This window comes from Pholcus phalangioides, unplaced genomic scaffold, assembly GCF_987345545.1.
Source record: "Pholcus phalangioides strain wild (caught in Gottingen) unplaced genomic scaffold, Ppha-v1.0 ptg000028l_1, whole genome shotgun sequence".
Lineage (NCBI taxonomy): Eukaryota > Metazoa > Arthropoda > Arachnida > Araneae > Pholcidae > Pholcus > Pholcus phalangioides.
Window position 1 is genome coordinate 9928974 of NW_028301618.1, and position 16346 is coordinate 9945319.

Sequence of the window (16346 nt, forward strand, 5' to 3'; positions counted from 1 at the left end):
GCACAGGGGTAGGTACAACAGGTACTTCCACATATATACCGACGGCCCCAAGAGCTCTGGGCATGTCGGTTGTGCCTACATCTGCTGTGAGGAGACATCTTTCAAACTTCCAGACACATTCTCTATTTATTCGGCAGAGCTGTACGCAATCCTTCAGGCTCTACGTCATATACGACGCAAACGCCACCGACGATGCTTCATTTATAGCGACTCTCTCAGTGCATTGCAAGCACAGCGTATTGCATTCACTTTTCACACTCATCCATTCATTCATGCCATTTTTCATGAACTACATTACCTCACTCATCATGGTACCACAGTAAAATTTTACTGGGTACCAGGTCATGTAGGAATACCAGGCAACGAAAAAGCTGACACCGCAGCTCGAACAACAACCAACATTGATAATAGCCTTTTGGTACCTGCCAGTGACCACTTCTCAATCCTCCGGGAAGTGATGCATCGCCGCTGGCAGGATCATTGGAACAATCAAATTAATAATAAACTTTATGCTATCAAGCCCACTATCGGCCACTGGCGTTCGAGCTGCAGAACTAACCGAAAGGAGGAAGTTCTGCTTGCCCGGTTACGTATAGGACACAGTCGCATCACACAATCATATTTGTTATTACGAGAGAGTCAACCGCATTGCCCTCATTGTCAAAGTCCATTTACCATTGCCCATACTTTTACTTGTTCGCACCATCGTCATCATTTTAAGACCGCTTTTGGTCAGAATCATCTTTCACTTCGTGACATTTTGTCTGACCATTGCGATTCATCTCGCATTTTTAAATTCATCAAAGCCATTGGTTTATACGACAATTTATGTCATTGTTTTATGTTTCTTTTTTATCATGCACAGTTTTAGTTTTTGACATGACAAAAGGACATTTTTCTTATTTTTATATTTGTTTTGGCGCAGTTTGACGAAATTGGTCCTTGCGCCAATAGATCCAATCCAATCCATATTTTCCATGACTACCTCGAATATATGAGAGAAGTTTCTTGTTGATGTCAGTGGCACGAATTCCACCATACTCATGTAAATTTTCAATCAACAAAGATTTGTTTATGGAAAAGCCACTTTTTCGACAGATGCATTGCCATGTGAAAAAATTAAACACATTTTGTAAACCTTCCAGAATTCCACAAACTTCTTGTCACAAGCTAAAATATCTGAGAAGAATTTGCCTAAACCAATTTCATCTCACCCTACTTTGCAGAAATTTTCAAATTCATCTTTTAAACAAGAATTAGCAGCAGTCGTTAGATCAACAGTATCACTTATCCGGTTTGAAAAATATCAACTTTGGAGCACCACTTCCATCCTTTGCATTCCAATATTTGGACTGATTATCCATGGGTCTAATGATGATAGTCCCCGAACTATAGGATACGATACTTAAGAGGACTCCTCTCCTTCAACTTTCCAACAATAGCGTCTAACAGTTTTTTACACTGCAGGTGAATTCACCTATATCTCTGTCATCAATTTTGGTTTGCGCAAGAAACTTTTTTTGCTGTAAAGCCTATATCAATGTTTCTAATAGGTAGCAAATTTTCTACCAGATCAGTTTCGAGAAGTTGTTTTGCAAAAGCTGCAGCTTCTAATTTATCAGGCTTGATGAATCTTGCAATAAGTTTGCGCATTAGATCCTGAAGATCTTCAAACAAAAAAGGAGCAACAGTTTTGGAGCTTTGAAATCTTTTTAGACTCGCATTCTGAGAGCAGTCTTGAAAACTCATCCTGCACTTAATGAGGGGATTTTTTACTGCTACGCAAACAGAGGTAGCAGGCTTACCTAAAACACTTGTTCTCAATAAACTTCTTCACATTGTCAAAAATATCGACAGCTCTTTCCAAGCATTGCACATTCTCAACCCTCCGAACAATTTACTGCCTGTAATGTCTGTGAACTGTACACGACGAGAAGAATCTTCAAACAAAAAATACATATATGCATTAACAAGTTGTTTAAATCCCATCCAGCATTCTTCAAACAATGTTTGAAGGATCCGTGTACTACATGCAATCCACATGTTCCAAGGTCGAGTAGTTTTCTCTCGTTTGAATTCAGCCTTCAATTTCTTAAGAAAACTGCTTTATGCAGGAGCCATCCATGGATACTTGGAGAAGACCTGAAAGAGGTAAGATAGATAACCCTTGTAGTGATTAACGATGATAAAATCTATTCAATTTATTTATTAAACTAAAACAAATCACAAAAATCACTACATACGCATGGAACGGACATACACATACGCGACAAATGTGACACCTCAACCAAAACACCGAGTGTCATCTCTAGACGGCTTTGACTTCTCTTCCAACCACAAGGAAAAATATATATAATATCCGGACGGCTTTAACCGATTCCCCACACCCTTCCACAAATTTAATAAGTTTTGCTCAGTAGCTTGACCCAGAAACACTATTTAAATAGCGGGTTGACACTCGTTGCCGATTGATATCCCAAAACCATTTGAACCTTATGCATTATTTTGTTAAAAGTTTCATCAAAACAAATACATAATCATCACATAACTTGATGCAATCCATTAGTGTATTAACAAAATATGGCGCCTCGGATTCAGCCGAAACGGGGAGCTTGGATTATACCCGTCCAGGTCAATCGGCTCTGGTTTTCCTCGGTGGCTGAGGGCAGGTAGAGGGGGCCGGACGTCGTTGAGGTTTGTTGGTGCTGCTTCAAGACAATCTTGGATGTTGAACGCGTGGAACCACGAATGTAATCTCTATTAAAGCTCAAAAGAAAGCATGGAGTATTTTCCGGCCGTATCCTACCCATACAATAAGTTGGCATTTTTCAAAGCAAAGGCGATGGCGAGAAGAACCAGGCGCCAGGCTCAACGCGAGTCCTGGCAAAAGTTTACCACGGGAATCAATTCATCAACCTCATCTAAAATCAATGGTCATTATCAGTCTCACATGTTATCTGACCATTGCGATGCATCTCGCATTTTTAAATTCATCAAAGCCATTGGTTTATGCGACAAATTATAGCTTTTACAATTCACATGTCATTGTTTTACATTTCACGTTGCTTTCTATCATGCACAGTTTGTTTTTTGACATGACAAAAGGACAATTTTTCTAGTTTTGGAGCAAATTGGTCCGCGTCAATAAATTAAAAATCCAATCAAGTGCAATTCCAAAAGATATATATATGACTCCCCCCCACCCCCCACAAAAAAAAAAGATGATTGTAGTAACGCGCATGTGGTGAAAACTTCCTCTTGGGGTAAGTTGGTGGACCTTCTCGTGGTGCTCCCCTGATAACGAAATTCACCTTGTCTTTGTCCTACCCCAGTCTTGAATTAATTTGCTACTACCATAGGTCTTAGTCCTATTTTGTGAATTAATTGTAAATTGTTTAATATTAAATGTCAAATATACTAGGGATAGCCTTTTAGTTGCATAAAGCCTAATATACACTTCCTCTTTTGTTGAAGCTACGTACCTGCGATAACAAAACATACTGATGAGCAAAAAAATATTTTGTCCACTTTAAAGATACTTATTCTCCGATGAATTTCCTTTCATCAAACGTTCCAGAAAAGGTCCGACCTTTTCTTTTTGTACAAGTTGTGTTACGGATATAAACATCGGTCATGGTGGAAAGACTGACATATCATCCATGTGAAGTCAAAAAAAAAATAAATAAATAAAGTCAGTGTTCTTCAAAAATTGACGCTTTTTTTTCTTTATCTTCCAATGATTTTGGGGTCATTCACGCAGAATGTTTGTTCACATCGTTTCTGATTGAACACATTTTTTTATTATTTTTTCAGACCATCATTGAAGCTTTGGCCTCCAATTTCACTTGTTTTTACAGTTGGCGTTTTTGTAGTCAACTGGGCCTCTTGACCTGGAGCCAGTGACACCTGATGATCTTCAGCTGGTAGGCTGGCGACAGAGGGATCATGGATGTCTGTGGTAGCAGCTGCAGCGAAATCCACTTCAGTAAATACATCTCTGTTGATTGGAACTACCAAATCTTCGAAATCCTTTTACGGCAATGGTCGGAGTAGCTGCATTCAAAAAAGTCTCACCAAGAAGTCGCGGCACCTGATATTGAATTACTAGCCTATCAGGGTTATTTCGCAAGAATCTCTCAATTTATTGAACATAATAAGTGTTGAATGGCCCCCATGAAAGATACATCCATCGCCGCTTTTTCTCAAGACAATTTCAGAATGGCGCTTTCTAAAGCCGGTGACCTAATCTTTCCCAGCTATTTTTTTCTATGCTTGAGGTTATTATTCTGTTCTGCCAGTTGGTAAGCCGATTACTGTAATTCCAAAAAAACGAACCTTCATATCGACAGGCTGCTTTTCTTGTTCTTCATTAAAAAAAGTTCGATAATGTCCCAGATATTTTTTGTTGTCAGTAGTATACTGGCATACTGATCTTTGTTTAAAACACGACGTTTCAGAGTGTTTCTTGGCACATTATACCTTTCAGCAGCTGTTTGCCATGTCATCTTATTTCACGGTATCGATAGCTTGTTTCTTTCAAAAGAGTAGGCTCAAATTCTAATAGTTCTGCAATACCAGCGTTCAAGAATAATCGTGCTCCATCGTCCAAAATAATTTTTACTTTCTTGGAACTGCCATTGTAAAGGAATTTAATACGGTTCTTGAAAGATTCTATTTCAATATCCTTTATGAGATCAGGTACTGATTTGTAATTTCCGGGTGGAATATGTCGCCCTTGCAGTTATCCGTCACCCAAGTCAAATCCAATAATATTGGCATCTTCCGTCACATTATACCAGCATTATGGATATAGTCCACATTCCCAATCTGAAATAATATCTCCAGACAAATGAATCGGTTTCGGCAATTGGGTAATGTAGTGAGATATCGTGTTACCTGGGTAGTACGCAGCTGAACTATCGCTAGGTAGTGTTAAGAAGACAGACATTTTCCCTAATGAGACGTTTGATAGCTCTCCGCTTTTTATATCCTATTCAGGTCACGGACCCAGGCATTAAATTTATTGGGGTGATTTTTGAATATTTCACAAAATATTCAAATTTCCCCTCTCAACCTGGTGATATTCACTTGGTGTCGCTTTTTGAAACTCATGCTCGTATAAGGTGCCTTTTATCGGTTCTCCATCGGCATCCATTATCTTGTAAACGGGAGGATCTCTGCCTATTCTCGCGGTTTCTCCAGTTGTTAAAAGCGAAGTGAGATAGGGAAAAAGAGCTGTGAAGAAGGAGACGTCTTGCGAGATGTTGGTGCAATGCGATTGGTAGAACCAGGCTGAGCTGGGAGGGAAAGAGTAAGGGGGGGGGGAAGAGAGGAAAGGCAGGAGAAGAATACACAACAATTAAAACAAAAAACAAAGCAAGTGGCCCATGATGGGCACTTGTTGTCTCTCAGGCAGTGGGGAGATGTGAGCAGCAAGGAAGCCGATTGAAGTGAATAATCAATGTGCAAATTCCTGTAATCGATGCTACGAGGGGCTGAGATGAAGAGTCCTGCCATCTGTCGGGCAAGGTTGCGGTTAGTGCCTGTCCCAATCGAGATCGTTAATCTGAAGTGCTCGTCGATGTTTCCAGGTTTCTGCCGGGTCATAGTTGACTATTTCCCGCAGATGCTGGTGGGACGATTCGGACGTACGTTCAAACTGGGAATTATTTAGTTGTTTGATGTAGGTGAAAATATGGGGGATATATTAATGTTGCGGATCGAAGAATTTTATTTTGCTGTTTTTGAAGCGTGGCGATGTTGCCCTTGCGTGCTGGGGGTCCAGACGGGGGAAGCGTAGAGCATGGTGGGTCGGAGTATAGATATGTAGAGAATGATTTTATTATTAATCGAAAGTTTGGCATTGGGAAAAGTGATTTTATTCAACATTTCCATAATACCATTGGTTTTATTGCGAACGATGGCAAAATGTTCCCGGAAAAGAAGTTTTTTGTCCAGGGTGCAGCCCAGATACTTCACTGTATCAGACGGCTGAAGGTCTTGGTTGCCGAAGCGAAGAGGGTGTCGGGGAAATTTTTTTCTGTGGGTGAACCACATGAATTTACACTTAGAGAAATTCATCACGATGTCTGATTCCCTACACCATTCCTCAATATTTGCGGCGGTGTCCGACAGAGCGTATGATGGGTTTCTTGCCCCACAGAGGGCGACAGCATCGTCGGCGAAAAGAGCAAGTTTTCCATTTCTGGGAGAGAGGAAGTCATTAATGAAAAACAAAAGCTGTGGGCCGAGGACGCTGCCCTGGGGAACCGAGGCGCGAATATCCGCTTGGACGAGAGGGTATTATTTTGTTTGACCTGGAAGGTACGCTGCTTGATATATCTGAAGAACAACACTAAGTGGGGGGGGGGGGAAGCGAAGGTCGATCATTTTTGACAGGAGAGTGGCGTAGTTACATTTATCGAACGCCTTAGAGATATCACAAAAGAGTGCTGCGACCGAATCCTCGTAGTTGAATGCGTTCGTGATGAAGTCAGTGATCCGGAGGAGCTGTGTGACGCATGGGTGCTCCGGGCGAAACCCATGTTGTTCGGGCCTGATGATGATGTGCTCATTAGTGAAATTATATAGGCGAAGGGCGACTATTTTCTCAAATAACTTACTTATCCCCGGGAGAAGGCTAATGGGACGAAAGGATTGGGGGAGGCGGGGGTCGGTGCCGCCTTTGGGGATGGCTTTAATGACAGCATGTTTCCAGGGCGAGGGGAAATAGCAATTGAAAATGTTTGTAAGAGAGAGAAGGATGGAGGGAGGGAGAAGCTTGAGAGCCCTATTACAAATGCGGGCAGAGGTGCATCTTCGACGGTTGTTTCGTGACGCCACGAGAGGTTGCACCCGATTGGGGGAAAATTGCTGCACGAAAGCGTCGGCAAAGGTCTCTGCGATGACGTCATCATCGAAAACAAGGGTATCTCCTTTTTTGAGCTTGGATACCCTGGGCTGACAGATACGCCATACCTTCCAGAGATTCCCGTTTTCGGCAGTGGCGTTGCTGATGAAGTCCGTGAAACGGGTGTTAATTAAGTCGTCGACATCTTTCTTTAATTGTTTTTGAAGTCTGTTAAGAAGTTTGTCGGAGCGACGGCGGCGGTTTTGCCAGTTTTTCCGGATTTGGTTCTTGAACTTAATTTTTTCCAGGATATCCCGGGGGAGCCCAAAGCGTAGGTCGTTGCTTGGGATTTCGGTGGTGAATTCTGGCGGTGATCGTTGCAGCAGGGGGGGGGGGGGTCGTCTTGAAGAATTTCCTGGAATTTTTCCCAGTCCGTTTGCTTGACTATGCGCCGTGCTCTAGGGACGTGAAGCTCAATTACACAGGGTTATGCGGTGACGTGAGTAATGGCTTCGTATAAGTGGTGACGTTGTATAGAAAATTTTTTGATATCCCCAAATCAAGGACGTCCGGGCTTTGACGGGGATGGGAGGGAAAGTGGGTTTACGTTGTGGTCGAGTGAATTATTCAGGCAGAATGTTCTCAGCTGTCGTCCTGCGGCGTTTCTTTTTTTGCTATACCACATGTGGCTTTTCGCGTTCCAGTTGCCCCCAGCAAAGACGGGGGTGGAGCGGCCGAAGAGGGTGGCGAGAAAGGTGTTGTCGATTGGCTGGTTGGGTGGCTAAGGGTTATGGGTAATTTGTTTGTTGACATGGGCCGTGACTTCGATATGGGGGAATGCGGTGGCGTAGGAGTATGGCTGTTCCTCCGCCATGATTATGAAGGCGGTCATTGCGGACGATGGTGTAGCCTGGAAACTTAATTTTTTTGCTCGGTAATAGTCAGGTCTCGCTGAGGAGAACGGCGTCCACTTGGTGGCGAATGGCTTTCGAGGGAAGTTCACGGATGCGAGTTGTGATTCTGTTGCAATTCCAAGCCATTATTGTGAATGGCCTGGGGGGGGGGCGACCGAGATCAATTATTGATTAAGAGGGTGGAGAGAAGGGCGATTAGGGCAGAAATTGTCTCGCGCAAGTTGTAACCCAAGTGCGTTGACGTTTGCGTCAGGGGTTGATGGGGGCGATATGCTGGGGGGAGCTGTGAAGGGGAGGGGGACACTGATGTTGAGTCTTGCCGTCTGGTAAATAATCTCGTACACGCAGGCAGAGTTGATATTTCCTGCGGGTTTCGAGAACCTCGATTTTATTTTTCATTTCCTCTAAGGTGAGGGTGGGCTTACCTTTAGCAAAGGGGGGGGAGGCGCCGGGTCTGATGATTGCGTGAAGTTTGGTTTGTTTTTTGATGAGATCGGGAAGATTGGAGGGGGGCGGCACTGGTTTGGAGACCACAGTGGGGGCAGCGCTGGTTTGGGATGGCTTGATTACGATGGGGGCGGCTCCATGTTATGTCGACGAGGGGCGCCGTACCTGGTGGGGGGAAATCTGTTGTCGCAAGGTTGGGGAGGAGCTTGGGCAGAATCGTGTGACTCTTGCTGTTAAAGGCGGCGGGGGGCAGCCGGGGAATGTGGCTGTGTGCTTGCCGCTAAAGAAAAAACACCTAAAAAATTTGTTGTTGCCCTTAAGGGTACATCTTGTCTCGTGGTTCCCAGAGCAGACGGGCAAATTTCGGCAGAAGAGGGCCGGGGGCCATACAGCGCCTACATTGAATGGGGAATGCGCCACCCTGGAAACGTTCAACCTCAATGGGGGTGCCTTCGATTTCCGTTATTTTGGCAACATAAACCTCGACTATGAACAAGGGGAGAAAACGGCCAGTGGTGTAGTTCAGCATGTTCGTAATCTTAATTGTCTCAATACCCTGGGACTTATAGGCCTCTTCGATTTCAGTGGGCTTGACATTTGCGGGTAGCCCCCTTATCACAAATTTAAGTAATTTTTCTATCTTTAGCCGGTAGGTGTGATATTTAAAATTTTTTTTGCCAACCTTGATATCCAGAATCAGCATATTTTATGCTGTCGATTGGTAAATATTTTTCTTGTTTCCTTATGCGAAAATCATTAATTCTACCACGATATGACACTGATAAAATTCTTCCATCTTCTTCGATAACAATCTCAGTTTTCATAGAGTTGGTTCTTTTTATTCCTGAATATGATTTCTTCCGTTTTTTACTATTTTCTGGCCTCTGTATTTGCTGTTCTGTAACATCAACCAGAATCTTTAGTTTTTTTTCTGGTGTCACACTTCTATCTTTTCTTCTATCTATCACACTTCTATAGTAACTTTTATGGCAAGTAATGGCTCTATTTTCTTCAGTAACCTGCATACATTTGCGTTGTGCATATTGAATAGGCACTCTAAAAATCTATGTGTTATGTAAGTGCGATAGTACAAAATTACGCAAAATAACTTATCTTCCAGAGTTGGTAGTTGTGATTTTCTACCATGGCACTTTTTCTGTTTTTCAAGTTTTTCCCACTCAGACCTCACTTTTTCCACCACCTTTTCGAAATCTTCTATAGTTAAACCTGTTATATTACGAAAGTTTCTTGGGTGTTACTTTATGTTATAGTAACTAAAGCTCATTTTCTTACCTTACTAGTAGTGTACGCAGCGGTATACCGCGCATTTTTGGCACGATCTATGATATGGTCTTCACTACTCCGAGGACCCTCCGTCTCTGTGTTTATATGTTTATCCCCACTTTCGGTATCTCGAACGAAATCTCTCTATTATCTTGAGTTTTTGTCTATTCATAGTTATTTTATTATTTATGTTTCAACTATTACTTTATATTTCTATTAAAAGTTTTTAAAAATACGTTTTAACGTACTTAATTTTTTATACATTTATTTTTGTTATATTAGATTCAAGATTATTTTTACCGACTTTTTTTTGTTTTTTTTATTTGAAATTTTTCACTTTAATGCATTTTTCAATTTCTATACAAACTTTTTCAATTCAACTCTTTAAACAAATACTTTTAAACTGATTCTTTTTCATATATATTTATAATATATTAGTTCAATATTGTTATTTACTTAATGTTTTCTTCATTTCTTTAATACCTCTTATATTCCATTTACGAAATTATATGATACATATAAAAAAATAAGAGAATGCATACAAAAAACCCACAAGACAGGAAACAAATCTATAGCAAAAATAATTTATTCATGAAATAGGAGCGTATATACATATGGGAGATAGGGGAATATCCCCTATTGTGGAAACATTATCAATATCCGTAGGGTAACGTGGAGAAGTCATCCTTCAATATTCTTTTGTCGTAGACAAGGCCATACTTCTTCTCTTCAACTCTAGTGAGAATTCGTTTTCTTTTAACCTCTCTGGTTATCTTATATTCGTCTCGAATGACGACTTTTGCGGTGAAGTCCAGGGATTGAACCAGGGCATTCATCGTGTCGTAATTGAGGATTTTTGAATTCCTATAGTTCAGTGTGAAACCGCGAATCTCACAAAACACTCGCCCATCCCACCTTCTATATGCATAGTTTTTTGCTCCACCTATAACATTGGCGAAAATAGAATAAAAACGATGACAAATATCAGTTTTCCCTATGGAAAAAAATATTAATGACACTTCATTCAAATGAGAACCTTTTTTTTTATGGATTAAATATTAATTTTTTTAAAAAAGGGTATTACCTGATACAAAGTCAGTAATCGTATGTCCATCAAGTTCATCTGTAAACTGTCCAAGAAAATCACCAAGTGGCGGGTCGGTGGGCCCGTTACTGGCATAGATTATTCTGAAATTTAAAAAATAAAAATCAATAACTAAATGATTGCTAATGAAATTAAACAGTTTCATCAAAATTTTTATAATATGTTAGCAACTTACGAGTCTATCAAAATACAACAAGGCATCTCCTAGCTTCTCCATCTCCGAGTATAACTTTAGCCGAGCCCACGCTGTTGTGAATGTAGCGAGAAAAATATTTGTCCTATCTGTTTGGGGTGTGCAATCAGTCTTGTACTGCCAATGAACAGCTGCTATGTTTTCGGTTGGTAGATACAAGTCCTTAACCTGCAAAAGTTTTTGGTTTAATGAATGAGTATTTGAATTTTTTAACTAGTTAAAATTATAACTCTGAATGTTTTATAAAACTATGAATAATAATCTAAAAAACATATTTACCTCTATCGCACTATCATTCATCATCTTATAAAAATCGGATGTTTTGGTTACATACGTGAATTGGGTCATGTTTTCTTGCATTCCCCAGCGACCCCAGAAGCTAAGAAAAAAACCGTTAGTTTACGAGTGATTCTATATGATCATGAAAAAAAAAGAGAAAAACATCGTGATTTTTATCAAACCATGTATGATAAAGTTAAAAGTTACCTATTTAGACATAACTTTGCCACCTGGCGTCGACCTGGATTAACCTGGATGTTTTTGAGATCTAGTTCTATGTCCTCGACTTGTACTGGTTAATGTATGCGGTTTTGTCACACAGTTAGTCGGCCAACCAGAGGATTCCTGTTTAATCTGGAGGAAAGCATTGATGTAGGGTGCGAACAGACCCTCCTGCGATTGCTCAAAATGGTAAACCTGGAAAAAACAATTTACGGGTTGAAAATAATATCACATTATATGGAATAACGTTAAAAACTACAAAAAAAAGTGATGAATAAAACAATTACCTCGTGTAGCCTTTTTCATCTCTTCAGAAACCCATGTACCTGTGAGACTCCTCTCTTCATCATTGTGCTGACATTCTTTAGATAATGTTTCAACACACGAACGACATAGGGGAAAAGTCAGTTTTCCATTAGACCTAGAAAAAAACATTTTTTTAATAAATGAGTAAATAAATATTTAGAAAAAACACTCAAATAATAATAATTTATGGGGGAAAAAAACACGCTCTATTTACCTGTATGGGAGAACGGGTAGGTATAAACCTCTGGGTGCTAAAACCTTGCACTTTACTATACCGAAATATGATGATAGGTCATCGAAATCTTCTGTGACAATCCGTGGATGTCCGACCGGATATCTGGAATGGAAAAAAACCACCGATAATCTTTTTTTTAATCAATACATTAAAATTTATTTATAAAAAAAATAATTAAAGTACTCACTTGCAGTACTTATTGACCCACGGGTACAAAGACGTGAAGTCAATATATTTTGCAGTGCCTTGATAGAAGAGCTTGGTAGCATTGGTCCTTCCACGATAGAATGTGTCTCTGTGTTCTAACCTACCAACAAAGTTGAAGTCCGTCAAGAAATTTTTCCAATCTGTGTCCGTTTTTTTCTGGGCACTGAAATCGTGCTCCCATATAATTTCAAGATTGAAATCCCCTTGACTGATTTTCTGCTCTTGTTCTAAGGTCTTTTTGTGGAGTTCCCACGTATAATTTTGTGTGGTAGGATTCATCATGTCTTTCTCGAAACATTGAGGACACCCATGCCAATAGCAACCTTAAAAGATATAAAAAACAATAATTAGTGGAAATAGTTCAGAAAATAAGCTAAGAAATGCAGTAAAACAAAAAATAACTTAAATATCGTTTACCATGAAACAAAAATACGGTGTTTGTGTCCTCACAAAACCCGTCCACGCTGAGTCCGGGAATTCGTTTTTCTCCTGTTCCATTTCTTGAATGATTTATTTTCATGCCATTTTTGTGATTGAGATATGATAACCATTCAACGCCTAGTCTGCTGCTGTTCGTTTGGTTGACAGACATAGCCTGATACAGGCACCATTCCAATTGACCCCTCATCAATGTATTTAGACCTATAGGTCACCATACAGGCCGGTCAGATATTGGAAGGGGTCAACACCTGTTAATTCCAAGAACTCATCTCGAAACTTCAAACAACATCGTCGAAGAATATCAACGTCTGACCTAAAAGAAATTAGAAAAATAAAAATATTCATTATAGCGTTGGAAAACGATAAAGAAATAAATCATATACAGCACAAAAAAACTTACTTGCAGTATTCGTACATTTCGTCTCGGAAGACGAATTTTTCACATTTTCTCTTTTCATACCAGATGTCAAATCTTGCTTTGATGTCGACAGCGAAACCTTCAGGATTATAGAACCTTTTGTCTGGAAGCGCTTCATCATAGTCCTGATTTTATAGCATAGTCCTGCTAATTTGTTCGGCCCCTACCGACCATGCCCACCATGGAGCCCTAGAAGGGGACGCGCACACGTAACTGATGAAGGTTAGTGGCAACGCCAGGTTAGGTAGGAGCTATACACCACCGAAACAGGCGAGCAGACGCGTTAACGACGTGAAGCAAGAAACCTCAACGACGTCCGGCAGGCCCGGCCCCTCTACCTGCCCAGTAGTGTAACCCCTTCAGCCACCGAGGCGACCGCAGCCGATTGACCTGGACGGGGCTAATCCGAGGCCAAAGCTAGCGCATCAGGCTAACCAGGATCCTCATCTCCAGCCTTACGGGTCTCCACGCACGGCAAACACGCAGGTAGACAGCGTCCCGAATAGGGCATACGCTAGAAGCAATGCCCCGTCTGGGACGACCCCTCCCCGCCTGAGCGGGGCCCACAATGAGGGGTTGGATACAAAAGACAAGGACATGTACAGACAGACGCAAGACAACTATTGTAAGGTGTATGAAAATTAACATGTAATCGGGGCTATTGAAATGTGAATGATATGAGCACAAATATGCGAAGATAATGACGTGTGATAGATTTAGCGTTACCCAGGGTGCACCACGAGGAGGCCTATCACATTACACCCCAATGTCAATAATATCATAAGTGATGTTGAGTATAAATCTGACTCCTTATCGGAGATGCAAAATAGTGTGTTAAAAAATAAAACGAGTATAACTAGAAAAAATAAGAAATCTAGGAAGAAAGCGAAAAATAATTATTGTGGCAAAAATCTAGATAATGAATCTGTTATTGATTTTATGGATTGGATTGGATTTTGGGTTTATTGGCGCAAGGACCAATTTGGTCAAACTGCGCCAAAACAAATATAAAAATTAAAAAAATGTCCTTTTGTCATGTCAAAACAAAAACTGTGCATGATAAAAAAGCAACGTGAAACATAAAACAATGACATGAATTGTAAAAACTATAATCTTATATATAAATGTGAATGTATGTATGTATGTATGTATGTATGCTCTTTATACAAATCTACAGTTTTAGACCGATCGTCGCCAGATTTTGCATATATACCAAACAGGTCCGGGATTGAACCGTAGGCTACTTTAAAAGTTCGTCAGAGCTGGGCAAATGCCCGAAATGGGCAAAAAACTGTCGGGCAACAATGGTTTTGGGGGCCTCAACAATCACTTTCGGAACGTTTACTTTGGTTACCGTGGTTTCCAACAATGCGTTTCAGACGTGTATATATGCCTTTAGAATGGTTTGTCACGCCTTTAACGCTGCCATCATTACAGTTTATTCCTTTATAATGGTTTGGCTCTTTTCCAATACTCCCAGTAATTGAAGAAAACCCTGGAAGCGCCAGATATTTTTGCTTGCATGCATACAGGGTGTCCTGTATGCATATGTGGCCTTTATCTCATCAACCACCCATCGTTGAGATATAGTTTCAATTTAAAAAGTGCTTAAAAGGAGTTTGAACAATATTCGCTGCAGAAGCTGGACATCTGACGTCACTAACAACGGAGAACAACAACTACGACGATAAAACAGGGAATAAAAATGTTCAACGCCAGCTGATGAACTCAATGCTTGCCTCAAATCATCAGCACTCTACTTCACCAAACACCAACTCTGGCCATATTGCTACATTGCAATTTACTGCCATTAGTGAGATGGGTTGGAAGTGAAGGTTCTGTCTATCGGTGGTCGCCTCGAGTTTGTTAGGACATCAACACTCTGGCACGAAGCTAAAAAATTATTATTATCCACCAACATGCGAGTTCAACTGCAAAATGACTCAGCACTGCTATCGTTTTCACATCAGTTGATCAAACTTGGCAATGGAAGAATTCCCGTAGACCCAAGCACTGGACTGATAACGTTCCCAAATGGATTTTGCCAGTTCTTATATATATAAACTCAGTTCAAGAACTTGCAGACAAAGTCTTCCCAAACATTCAACAAAATCACCGAAACCATGAGTGGCTTTGTGAGAGTGCGATTCTGGCACCGAAAAATGAGTGTGAACAAGATCAACGGAAAAATCCTAAAAATTATTCCGGGAGACTCCACATCTTACAAATCGGTTAACACTGTCACAGACACAGCGCAGACAGTTCTGTATCCTGCAGAATTTTTGAACTCCTTTGGATATTCCGGGTGTGCCACCACACAATTTGACCCTCAAAGTCGGAGCACCTGTAATGCTTTTAAGAAATTTGGAGACACCGATACTCTGCTATGCCAACAGACTCTGCGTGAAGAAATTGCACAACTACATCATTGAAGCAACGATTCTAACTGGATGTTACAAAGAAAAAGAAGTCTTCATTCCACGTATCCCACTCATCACCGAAGAAATGCCATTCACTTTCAAGCGGTTACAGTTCCCGATTCGTTTAGCTTTTGCCATGACAATAAACAAAGTGCAAGGCCAGTTGTTAGCAGTGGCAGGTATCAAGCTACTTGAGCCCTCGGACACCTTTTCGTCACCTGTTCGTGTGTTGGTAATAGCAAAAATTTGTACATCTACACACCAGATGGAAAAAGAAAAAATATTGTGTATCCACAAGCGATTGCCTGAAGATTTTAATTAAAATATTTAAAAATAAAAGTAATTTTTTCTTACTTGATGCAGAAATTTTTTTGATTAAGAAGTAATTAATAAGTTATATATGTATAGCTTATTAATTACTTCTTAATTTTTTACGGGGCGGGCAACGTCGCCGGGTATCAGCTAGTTTGTCATAAAAACCAATGGCTTTGATGAATTTAAAAATGCGAGATGCATCGCAATGGTCAGATAAAATGTCACGAAGTGAAAGATGATTGTGACCAAAAGCGGTCGTAAAATGATGACGATGATGTGAACAAGTAAAAGCATGAGCAATGGTCAATGGACTTTGACAATGAGGGCACTCTGGTTGACTCTCTCGTAATAACAAATATGATTGTGTGAGGCGACTGTGTCCTATGCGTAACCGGGCAAGCAGAACTTCCTCCTTTCGGTTAGTTCTGCAGCTCGAACGCCAGTGGCCAAGTGTGGGCTTGATGGCATGAAGTTTATTATTACTTTGATTGTTCCAATGATCCTGCCAGCGGCGATGCATCACTTCCCGGAGGATTGAGAAGTGGTCACTGGCAGGTACCAGAAGGCTATTATCAATGTTAGTTGTTGTTCGAGCTGCGTTGTCTGCTTTTTCGTTGCCCGGTATTCCTACATGACTTGGTACCCAGTAAAATTTTACTGTGGTACCGTGATGAATGAGGTGATGCAGTTCATGAAAAATGGCATGAATA

The 16346-nt window shown here is 40.7% G+C and overlaps 2 protein-coding genes across 2 annotated transcripts; both read right to left on the reverse strand.

The window, feature by feature from the left end:
- Positions 1–10065: 10065 nt before the first annotated feature.
- LOC149067933 (uncharacterized) lies at positions 10066–10745 on the reverse strand. The gene is made up of 2 exons (XM_089252394.1): positions 10580–10745; positions 10066–10438 (listed from the first exon to the last, which is right to left on the reverse strand). Exons 1-2 carry the CDS (start codon positions 10743–10745, stop codon positions 10149–10151), a joined length of 456 nt encoding a protein of 151 aa, XP_089108520.1. The 3' UTR covers positions 10066–10148.
- A 132-nt stretch (positions 10746–10877) lies between these two features.
- LOC149067934 (uncharacterized) lies at positions 10878–13646 on the reverse strand. Its single transcript, XM_089252391.1, has 7 exons — positions 12460–13646; positions 12023–12365; positions 11815–11937; positions 11582–11715; positions 11280–11489; positions 11073–11172; positions 10878–10961 (listed from the first exon to the last, which is right to left on the reverse strand). The coding sequence occupies exons 1-5, from the start codon at positions 12668–12670 to the stop codon at positions 11476–11478; spliced, it is 825 nt and encodes a 274-aa protein (XP_089108517.1). The 5' UTR covers positions 12671–13646; the 3' UTR covers positions 10878–10961; positions 11073–11172; positions 11280–11475.
- Between the last annotated feature and the right edge of the window lie 2700 nt (positions 13647–16346).